General features: G+C 41.5%; 1 protein-coding gene across 1 annotated transcript; it reads right to left on the bottom strand.

Moving 5' to 3' along the window:
* Window positions 1-9,568: 9,568 nt before the first annotated feature.
* Window positions 9,569-11,216, bottom strand: LOC126092381 (uncharacterized). Its single transcript, XM_049907939.1, has 2 exons — window positions 10,958-11,216; window positions 9,569-10,027 (listed from the first exon to the last, which is right to left on the bottom strand). The coding sequence occupies exons 1-2, from the start codon at window positions 11,138-11,140 to the stop codon at window positions 9,626-9,628; spliced, it is 585 nt and encodes a 194-aa protein (XP_049763896.1). The 5' UTR covers window positions 11,141-11,216; the 3' UTR covers window positions 9,569-9,625.
* Window positions 11,217-11,543: the final 327 nt, after the last annotated feature.

Here is an 11,543-nt window from a genome sequence, read left to right as displayed (position 1 = left end):
CCTTCTAAGAAGAAGGCATACGAAAGCTTGTGCCACGCCATGACAAGTGCCTATAAAATTTTGGAAGCTATATAGAAAAGTAGTTAAACAGTTGTAGATTTTTGTACAATAAATATTTTTTCTGTATCTGTACATGTTTGTTTTACATAACCAAACTGAACTTACTTTGTGAACGTACCTTGTATTTTACTTATGTTCTAAAAAATGGTACCTCTAGAGTTTATTTCTAAATCACTTTCTCATTCCAAGTCTTCAATACTTGATCCATCGCTGTTGGTTGCTTCAGGGGACTGGAAATAATGTTGATTTGCATTTGCAATGTAGTTCAAAAGTGATTTTATGTCTTTCAGTTTATTTTTATTGATCTTCAATTTCCCACTTCTCTTCCTGGAAAACTGAATGGACTTAAAGCAGATTTTCGACCTTAGCGCCTAATATATACTTCTTTTCTGTCAGTGTCATCATAGTTGTAGGTAACTTTTATTAAGAACGGATTCTGTTTCTTGAATTTGAAACTGGCTGCTTGTGAAAAAGAGACATCAGATTTCTTTACATTACTGCACTTCAGGCACTTGACATCCTTGAAGTCCTCTCTCTTAATTTTCGTTATCACAAATGGTGGTTTGGTTGATGACTCTGAAATAACAATGGCACAGTTGGCAGGACAATAAATATTCCTGACATGCATAGCATGCTTTTCTATTCGACTAAATTCTGTGGTGTATGGTAGCCTCATGTGTCCTACCTGGGTATACCAAGGTGTAATGGTTTTGAATCTTTGGTATTCTACGAGGGATCTCTCTAATGCCACTAGAGTCGAGTTCTTATTTTGGAATTTGCAGTTGCAATTAATAGGGTGTAAATTCTGAGCTGATGGATTGGCAACTTCCAAATACACTCCTGGAAATTGAAATAAGAACACCGTGAATTCATTGTCCCAGGAAGGGGAAACTTTATTGACACATTCCTGGGGTCAGATACATCACATGATCACACTGACAGAACCACAGGCACATAGACACAGTCAACAGAGCATGCACAATGTCGGCACTAGTACAGTGTATATCCACCTTTCGCAGCAATGCAGGCTGCTATTCTCCCATGGACACGATCGTAGAGATGCTGGATGTAGTCCTGTGGAACGGCTTGCCATGCCATTTCCACCTGGCGCCTCAGTTGGACCAGCGTTCGTGCTGGACGTGCAGACCGCGTGAGACGACGCTTCATCCAGTCCCAAACATGCTCAATGGGGGACAGATCCGGAGATCTTGCTGGCCAGGGTAGTTGACTTACACCTTCTAGAGCACGTTGGGTGGCACGGGATACATGCGGACGTGCATTGTCCTGTTGGAACAGAAAGTTCCCTTGCCGGTCTAGGAATGGTAGAACGATGGGTTCGATGACGGTTTGGATGTACCGTGCACTATTCAGTGTCCCCTCGACGATCACCAGTGGTGTACGGCCAGTGTAGGAGATCGCTCCCCACACCATGATGCCGGGTGTTGGCCCTGTGTGCCTCGGTCGTATGCAGTCCTGATTGTGGCGCTCACCTGCACGGCGCCAAACACGCATACGACCATCATTGGCACCAAGGCAGAAGCGACTCTCATCGCTGAAGACGACACGTCTCCATTCGTCCCTCCATTCACACCTGTCGCGACACCACTGGAGGCGGGCTGCACGATGTTGGGGCGTGAGCGGAAGACGGCCTAACGGTGTGCGGGACCATAGCCCAGCTTCATGGAGACGGTTGCGAATGGTCCTCGCCGATACTCCAGGAGCAACAGTGTCCCTAATTTGCTGGGAAGTGGCGGTGCGGTCCCCTACGGCACTGCGTAGGATCCTACGGTCTTGGCGTGCATCCGTGCGTCGCTGCGGTCCAGTCCCAGGTCGACGGGCACGTGCACCTTCCGCCGACCACTGGCGACAACATCGATGTACTGTGGAGACCTCACGCCCCACGTGTTGAGCAATTCGGCGGTACGTCCACCCGGCCTCCCGCAAGCCCACTATACGCCCTCGCTCAAAGTCTGTCAACTGCACATACGGTTCACGTCCACGCTGTCGCGGCATGCTACCAGTGTTAAAGACTGCGAAGGTGCTCCGTATGCCACGGCAAACTGGCTGACACTGACGACGGCGGTGCACAAATGATGCGCAGCTAGCGCCATTCGACGGCCAACACCGCGGTTCCTGGTGTGTCCGCTGTGCCGTGCGTGTGATCATTGCTTGTACAGCCCTCTCGTAGTGTCCGGAGCAAGTATGGTGGGTCTGACACACCGCTGTCAATGTGTTCTTTTTTCCATTTCCAGGAGTGTACTTCAAAATGCGGCTTCCCACCTCATCAGCCCCTGACCTGACTTGATCTTTGTTCTGTAGAATCATGTAACCAATGCCAGTAGAGCAGTCATGGATCCTATAGTAGAATGCTAATCCTACCGATAGCTTAGCTGTAGGTAATATCTGCTGCAGGTCGATGACAATAACGTGAAAGTCTGTCTTTCTTTGCCTATTCATGCAGTTCTTTTATTTTCTTATGTCCCAATTCTGCTATATTGTGGTGGACATCTTTTCTACCTCAGATTTCATGATTTATTCTTCAGAGGCAAACATAGATTTTGCACCACCCAACTGTTTTGCAAAGGAGTCACACTTACAGTATTTGCCTGACCTTGACAATTGGAAGCGAAGATTGAATTCAGTGTCAAACATCTTCCTGAACTTCCCTTCTGAAGTGGCACTGACGTCCATGTTTCCAGATCTAAAGAGCAGGAATGTATTTATCATCACCAATACGAACAGGTCTTGCCTCTGGAAATTCTTCATAGGTGGTGAACCAAGAACGTTGATTGGACATGTGGTCAGTTGCTCCTGAATCCATATACCATGCTTCTCCAGTTGTATCTGAATCACTTGCACTAAACATTGCCTCCAACGAGAGCTTCTCCATTGGGCGAAGACTGGTTTGCATTTGTGACTTTTCGCTTTTTGCAGTCATGGATCGAGTACCCTGGTTTATGACAATAGTGACAAGTGCCTGATTTTCCAAAATGGTTGTTTTATACCATCTTTTTTATGAGAGCTGTTGTTTGCTGCATATACTACGCTTTCACCTTGATCAATTACATTTATTCTATTTTCCTCAATGGCAAGTCTGGAGATCAGATTACTAAGTGTTCGTTCACTTGCCTGCACAGATTCCCATAAACTCGCAAAATATTTGTATGCCACTGGTAATGTCACAAAAATTTTTGTAACAACCATTTGCTCCGGTATTTGCTCACCAAGAAACTGATAGCGATGTGCAAGATCTTAAATTCTACCAATATGAGTCACTATGTCATGTGTTGGTTTCTTTTGCAAACTATACCACTGTTGCAGTAGCATGCACACACTGGTTCCTGATTTTTGTTCGTAAATTTGCACTAGCTTGTCCCACATGTCTTTCAATGTGTTCCAGTTCATAATATGCAGCATTGTTTTTTCTTCAACTGACATGGCGATAATTCGTTGAGCTGTTGTCACACTTCATCCAGGCTGCAATCAACTTGCTGTATGCAGCATTATCAGATGTTTCTTCAAGCAAATTATACGAACCATCGACAACAGTCCAAGCATTGTGTGGTTTCAACACTACACACACTTGAAACTTCCAGGCAACACAATTTTCAACACCTCTGAGCTTGTTTATACGGACGATCTTACTTTCCATCTTGAGGTTAAGTTATTTTTCTCTTCGCTCGTGACCAGAAAACTAACCTCACGTGGCACGATCGTATTTAAATTATTATTTCGCGTCCGATACTACCTTTTTACAAAATATTATCTGTCTTGCGTTCCTGGCCCCATAACCTGATGGAACTACTTATTTCTGAGATAACAAATAATATATCGAACGTAATGAACTTGGGTATTTATTTGATGCACAGCTACACACACAACATACTGGGAACTTGGGAAGAATTGATACATACAAAACAATAAAAAGATACTCGACTGCAAAGAAAATGCACACAGCAAGAAGTTGTGAGAACCAAAGAAAATAAATCACTGAGATTCTAACATAAATATAACAAATAAATTTGTCCTTCTTTCAACAGTTATGATGAAAGCTGGGTCCACTATTTTAACCCTGAAAGAAAGAGAGCATTTATTAAGTTCCGCCACAAAGATCACCAACGCCAATAAGCTTCAAGACAATTGCATTAGCAGGCAAAGGCGTGTTCACTGTGTTCTGGGATGTTCAAGGTATGGTGCATTTGGAATTCATGCCTGAAGGCACAATCATAAACTCTGCAAGGTACTGTGAGACCTTCCAAAAACCGAGAGCATGAATTCAGAGAGTTCATCTGTGCATGGCACATCTTCTTTTTCAGCATGACAATGCCAAACCATACAGAACCACTGTAATATCTGCAACAATCCAATGCCTTGAGTTCACTGTCACATCATCCTCCATACAAACCTGACTTGGCCCCATCCAATTTTCATCTGTTTCCAAAACTTAAAGAATTCCTTCACTTTCATATTGATGAAGTGCAAGCAGAGGTAACGTTGTGACTCCATCAACAAAGTAAAAAATTCTACAGTGATGATCTACAAACTTACCTCTCATTGGCAGATGTGCATTGATCGCTAGGGTGACCTTGTTGAGGAATAAATATGTACAGATGAGGAAAAGATGTAGAATGCTAATAAAGTTTTATTTAAAAAATTTTAAGACTTTTCACAGAAAAATTCGAAGGCTTTACTTTTCGGCACACCTTCATACGTACAAAAAAACTGTAACCAACTTTATGATTCATAATATCCAGACCAATAATCGTCAGTACCATTCTATCTATACCTAAAACAAATGTGATCTTTTTGTACCTGCCTCCGAAACAAGTCATTCTATCATGCGAATGGCTGCAACAACGAGAAACAAATTCCCAATTTAATGAGTTTAAAGGCCCCACACATGAGTGACTGATCGTAGTGGTCCATCATGTGTGTTGGCACTGCAGTCGGGCACTCTCCTTGACTCCGCCACATATCGGAAATTTGTCTAGCGATTTCAAAAAGTATTAAAAACGCCACAGCGCCGTGAAATTCTGCTATGGAAAAGAATCTGCAATGTTTAACAGTAGTTTTAGTTGATACACCTAACAATTCTGTAAGCTTGTTTTGAAACGCTTTTACTGGGAACTGCATATTATTTTATTTAATATACTATAGTTTTCACTGACACAAAGTGGGTTGCATACAATTTTCTAATGTGCTAGTACAACTCGCTTTACGTTTATTAGTCATCAATTCCTTTTTTATTCATTTGTCTTATACTTTAAATTCAAGTAGGCCTAGTTACAGTACACATATTGTTTTATAGTCTCGATGTGCCTGTAGAAATGTTATCAATAGCAGGATTGATGAATACCATTACCTTTGTTGTAAACTATAGGGGGGTGGGGGGAGAGTCAGTCCATGCACAACATTACATGGCACTGATACCAATATATGCCAAAAACTCGAACACAAAGGTACACTTTTGAAGCGATCATATCACAGGTTCTATTGATCACAGAGAGAATGGGACAAGTGTTTTGGATAGTCCTTGGCCTAGTGATCATTTGTATTCCTATCGGAAGAATAGTCATCTTGGGTTACCTACAGTAAATGGTCAAAATTTAAATGGTAAGCACTCCCTCCAGCCCAGGCAAATTGACAAAACCGGTTGGTTCTTTTGCATTATGTGAGTCTAGGATGAGTCTCATCACTTTGACGATGCATGACTGGTAACATTGCTTTATCTGTTACGTTTTTCGCGCCACACTGCTATACTTCATTCTAGCTTCCGTAGCGGTTGTTCAGTGAGTATGCATTGTCGGAATTCATTTGTTTGATTCAGCGGTATTGAGTGCTGTGTCGTAAATTTTACTAGGGTTTTGTGTATGTACCCAGAATTACATAAGGTAAGTGCAAAAGCAGAAACTATTTCAAGCAAAAATATTGGTTGAATAAGTATGTGTGTTACTATGGTGTGCATAATATGTGTCGACAAGTATTTGAATTTTTACTTTATATTATTTTAGATGAGTATTCAGCATGGAGACGCACCCGATTTTTAAGAAAAGCTCATGAAAATGCTTGAAGAAGAAATAGACGAAAGCAGACCTGACAGTGATTCTCGTTCCATCCAAGAAATTCATAATGTAGAGATTGATGAAATAGCAGTGACATATTCTGATCGTGAAGATATCCTAGAGCCAAATACTGACATGAATCGAAGCAGTCCCGGAGGCAATCTTGTACTTGGACAAAAATGGATGGAAACAGAAGCAACTTGAATCTGAAAATTCTAACGAATCCCCATCTGAAAGTGTAGACAATGACAGAATTTCCTCACCATCAAGAAGAACAAATATTGTGTTGCCACCAAGAAAGGTTCTAAAAGGTAAGAACAATTACCGCTGTCTGCAGCTCGTGGTCTTGTGGTTGCGTTCTCGCTTCCCGCGTCGGAGTCCTGGGTTCGATTCCCGGTGGGGTCAGGGATTTTCTCTGCCTCGTGATGAATGGGTGTTGTGTGTCTTTCATCATCATTGACTCGCCAGTCGCTGAAGTGGCGTCTACTAAAAAGGATTTGCGATACGGCAGCCGAACTTTCCCGCATGGCGCCTCTCGGCCAACAATGCCATGCGATCATTTCATTTTTTTTTTTTCAATTACCGCTAGTCCGCAATATCTGCCAGTCGTTCAAGGTGTCGCATGCCAAGCAGGAACATTATCCACTTCATTCAGGCGCCCAGTGGACAGTCCAAGACAGTGAATATTCTTCAGGAGATGTTTTCTTTGTTTTTCATGGCTGAGATGGTAAACACTATAATGGCTAGATAGGATATAAATATACAAAACAACCAACACACACACACACACACACTCACACATACAGCCAAACCTGCATAGCAGATGTAAAAAAACTCTTCTTGGAAACTTCGTAATAACAGCAGCTTTGAAAAACAATCATCTGTCTGTATGAGAAATGTTCAGTACAGATTTATGCTATTTTCTGTACAAACCCACAATGAGTACTGAACATTCGAATTTTTAGTCTCATGCTTGAGATCTGATGACGAAGAAACTCGTCAAGCTAGAAGAGAAAACTATTATTTCGCACCAATAGGCAAAATTTGGGAACATTTTGTTCATAACTGTAGAACCCGTTATAAAGGCAGTAGACGAGCAACTGTTGGATTTCTGTGGATGATGTTCTTTCCGTTTGTATATCACAAGTAAACCAACTAAATATGGGATCAAAATAGTAATGGCCTATGACACAAAAACAGAGTAAATGATCGACGCGTCTCCTTATTTAGGGAAATGCACCGAGACTTATGGAATGCCTCCCGGCGAATTTTATGTAAAGGAAATGACCAAGATTCTTTGAGGGTCAAATAGGAACATCACAGTGGACAAGTGGTTTACCTTAGTGAAACTGGCAGATGATCTTTTGAAGGATAAACTGTCACTGGTTGGCACTATTCGCTCCAACAGACCCGAAACATCGCCTGATCTACTGTCCACGGAAAACAGGAATGTAGATAGCTCTATTTTTTGCTCTGATAAAGAAAAAAAACCCTGGTTTCATACAAAGCAAAACCTAATAAAATGGCAGTCCTGCTGTCACCTGCTCACGATCAGTCCCCTATCAGTAAGAAACTACAATGCCACCAGAGTTGGAGTAGACGTGCTGGACCAGATGTGTAGCACCTATTCATGTAGTTGGAAAACCAGAAGATGGCCACTATGTGTATTTTATGGCATCATAAATATTGCGTGTGTGAATGTTTGGGTTATCCATACTCACAATAATAAGCAGCAGAAAGCCAACAGATTTCCAAGAAAATACGTTCCTACAGAGAATATCGTCGTGCTTGCTGCAATGAACATCGAACGAATCTGCACAAACTGCTGTAAATGAAACAAAATCTGTAAAAGTGCAAGAAAATACTTAAAGATGTTTTTGTTTTGAATTATACTATTTTTGTTATATCTTCATTTTATTGTTGTGTGTTTTTGTGAAAATAATAAAAACTCGTAAAATTTACGAAGATTAGTGTTTATGTGCTACAAACAGACTTTGTGATCTAGGATTATAAAAGCACCATTTGTTCATTGGTGATTCCTGAGAAAACCACGAAAAACCATGGTTATTGGATACTAAAAGTACCAGTTGTGCAGATGGCCACTTCTATAATTTCTGTTCACGGCAAATCGACGAAATTTTTACACATGACTTTCACGGGGAACCTTGAAACTTATTCGACATCATATTCCGAATCCACAGTTTCAACATCACCATACTTTTGCACATAAAATATTCACGTAATATCATGTCTGAGGCGTAAATTTAGTTCTTACTGGTATAGTGAACACATGCCAAGGTTTCTGGGGTCATTACAAGGGCTCTGAGGTCATCAAACTATGATTTTAGTCGCCATTTTTTCACCCATAAAACTTTGACACGCTGTCCCTGTGTAATGGGCATGCAGCGTAGTAGGGTAACATTTCCGAAAAACGTAATATGATGAATGTTCACACTCCTCTTGCAGCTTACTCTCGGAAAAATAATTGACTAATGGTTAAGTTAACCACTGCTGCTTCCACCAGCGAGCAACTCATTAGTCCACAAAAGCAACAGCTTCAAAAGAAGCTAAATAAAGCAAGGAAAACACTGTTCATAGGGCCTCCAAATGTGTGGTTGGATTTCATACTCCTGGATATGTCACTGTTCAGGGACCAACGAATGCACCTGTCTCTTTAAGGCCGGTATTACACTATCAAATTTCTTTGTCAAAGATTTGATCAAAGATGTGATCCAATATTCCGTCCAATATATTTGACAAAGATCTTTGACGTAGCGCTAGAAGGGGTATTACACTGTCATCAAAGTTTTCGTCAAAGTTCAAGATGGCTGACAAAAACAAATTGTTAACCGCAGCAGCTGCTGCTTGTGCCACAATTGCTGTGTGTGCACATGCACATGCGATACAGAAGCCGGGGGGAAAAAAGGAAACGTACCTGGGTGAAGCCGTGGGTTTCACGACGAGATGAAAAAAGCATTCAGCAAAACTTGTTACGTGAGCTAATAGTGGAAGACGTCAAGTCATACATCAATTTCTTGCGAATGGATGAGCATACATTTCAGTATGTTCTCAGTGAAGTGATTCCTCATATCTCAAAACACAATACGCACCTAAGAACTGCTATATCTGCAGAAGACAGGCTCACTGTAACACTACGATTCCTTGCTACAGGAGAAAGTTACTCTAGCTTACAGTACAGCACTCGAATTCCACAATGCACATTAAGTAAAATAATACCTGAAACGTGTGAAGCAATTTATAAGGCACTAAAGGACCATTGTCTGAAGGTAAATAAATGTTCGATACACTTTATGTTCATGAAGATAAATTATTATTTTATTTATTTAACTTTATTTACATGGCAAAATACAATTGATGTGTGATACCACAAAATTAATAGAGATGTATGAAGCGGATGAGAGACTTTACAATTTGAGGCACCCTGATTATAAAAATAGATTAAGAAGATTGGAGAGATACAAAAATTATACACACATATATATTTATAAAATGGAATCCTCATCCTCTATTCCAGCCTGCTGCAAGGCAGCCTGGATATATCCAGAGGTGGACGGTTGTGCACGGGCTGTCGCATGCAGCAAATCGCACCTGTCCATTAATGTCCGCTGCAGACTGTGCACAGTGACAGTGGTGTATTCCCTGCCGCCCACCTTTTCCATTTCACACAGTTCTGCTGCGATGTGGGCGCCAAGGGTGCTGTAGCGGTCTTCATGGACAGGCATGGATCTGGCAGCATCAGCCATAGCCTGAAGTGTCCTGCTGGCCTCCACCATAACGTTTGTTGCCACGTCTGGCGTGACTCTCCTCCTTTTAGTGGGAGGCTGCTCTTGACGCAGGGGCTGTGGCTGAGCCTCGCTACATGCGACAGGCTCTTGCATCTCATGCTATAAAATAAAAGATAAAAGCCGTTAGCTACGTACCTCTTTGCTTGGTACGTACTTCCTTGCACATACATAAATCTTATTTATTTACAGGTACCCACAAGCAAAGGAGAGTGGGAGCAAATTGCAGAGGATTTCGAGAAGAAGTGGAACTGTTATAATACAATAGGAGCAATGGACGGAAAGCACATTCGTATTAAATGTCCACAAGCTAGTGGATCTCACTTTTTCAATTATAAATCCTTCAACATTATCATTTTATTTGCCATGGTAGATGCTTCCTACAAATTTTTGTATGTAGATGTAGGAACTAATGGGCGTGTTGGTGATGCTGGAGTGTTTTCAAAAAGCAAACTACGTGAGTGTCTTATTGACCGATCTATGCTCAACATTCCTGATGGCAGGAAGCTTGGGAACACAAACATTACAACTCCAATGGTAGTACTGGCAGATGACGCTTTTCCACTGAGTTATAACATTATGAAGCCATACCCCTTAAAAGGAATCACAAAAGAAGAAAAGGTTTTCAATTACCGACTGTCACGAGGGAGAAGATTAGTGGAGAGCAGCTTTGGCATTCTTGCAAGTCGTTTCAGGATTTTTCTTACTACCATTAATCTGCCTCCTGAAAAAGTTACCACAATAACACTGGCTGCCTGCACATTGCACAACTTGTTAACTGAGAGAAGAAAACACTTGTACACTCGTCAGGAAACAGTGTCTGCTGTAGTAGGAGACTGCACTTATCTTGAGACACAAAGCATTGAGGACCTACAGCATATGGAACCAATAGCTTGCCAAGCTGCTTCTGGACGTACAGTACACGGGAGAGCAGTTAGGGAATACTTTAAGACATTTTACAATGGCGCTGGGAAAGTGCCCTGGCAAGATAATCACATTTGGTAATGTAAAATGTAAAAAAAATGTACATACCGCAATCATTTCCTCATACGTCGGTGTGGCACGTTCACTTCCAGTTTCACTTTCTGTGCTCTCGAAATTGCACACACTCTCGTCGGCCTCAGTAGACTGGTCGAGGAATTTCAGCATCTGGAACCAGTACACTTGTGGTGTATACGCCGCCTGCGCACTGGCTCCACTTTTGCTTTTATGCATCTGCAATATTAATAATGAAAATAATTTAAACTACTTGTAGGTTACGTAAACATTATTGTATGCTTCAAGTCGCTGCAGTGAACAAATTAATGCTAATGCTAATCATTTGTATGACATGTAAACTTTACTTGCATAAATAAATATAAATGAATATGTCAATACGAACTTTTGCTTTCTCATACGAGTAGCTAGTACGGAGGCCATTTATCTTCCTCTTAATATCCTCTGCCGTACAGCCAGGCCGTATGTCACGGCTAAGGATCTCCGCTATATTTTTATAACTCTCCAATCTTCTCAATCTATTTTTATAATCAGGGTGCCTCACATTGTAAAGCGCCTCATCCGCTTCATACATTTCAATTAATTTTGTGGTAGACGCCACACACGAATTGTATTTAGCAGC

The sequence above is a fragment of the Schistocerca cancellata genome, chromosome 7 (assembly GCF_023864275.1).
Source record: "Schistocerca cancellata isolate TAMUIC-IGC-003103 chromosome 7, iqSchCanc2.1, whole genome shotgun sequence".
In the NCBI taxonomy this organism is placed as follows: domain Eukaryota; kingdom Metazoa; phylum Arthropoda; class Insecta; order Orthoptera; family Acrididae; genus Schistocerca; species Schistocerca cancellata.
Note: the sequence above shows the minus strand (reverse complement) of the source record. Positions and strands in the feature narration are given on the sequence as shown.

What these genes read in the sequence shown, in the direction of transcription:
- LOC126092381 (XM_049907939.1), bottom strand. Translation starts at nt 11,140, where the DNA reads ATGCATAAAAGCAAAAGTGGAGCCAGTGCGCAGGCGGCGTATACACCA. An exon ending in CGTATGAGGAAATGATTGCG is followed by an intron (nt 10,028 to 10,957) that starts GTATGTACATTT and finishes TTTATTTTATAG; the next exon opens with CATGAGATGCAAGAGCCTGT.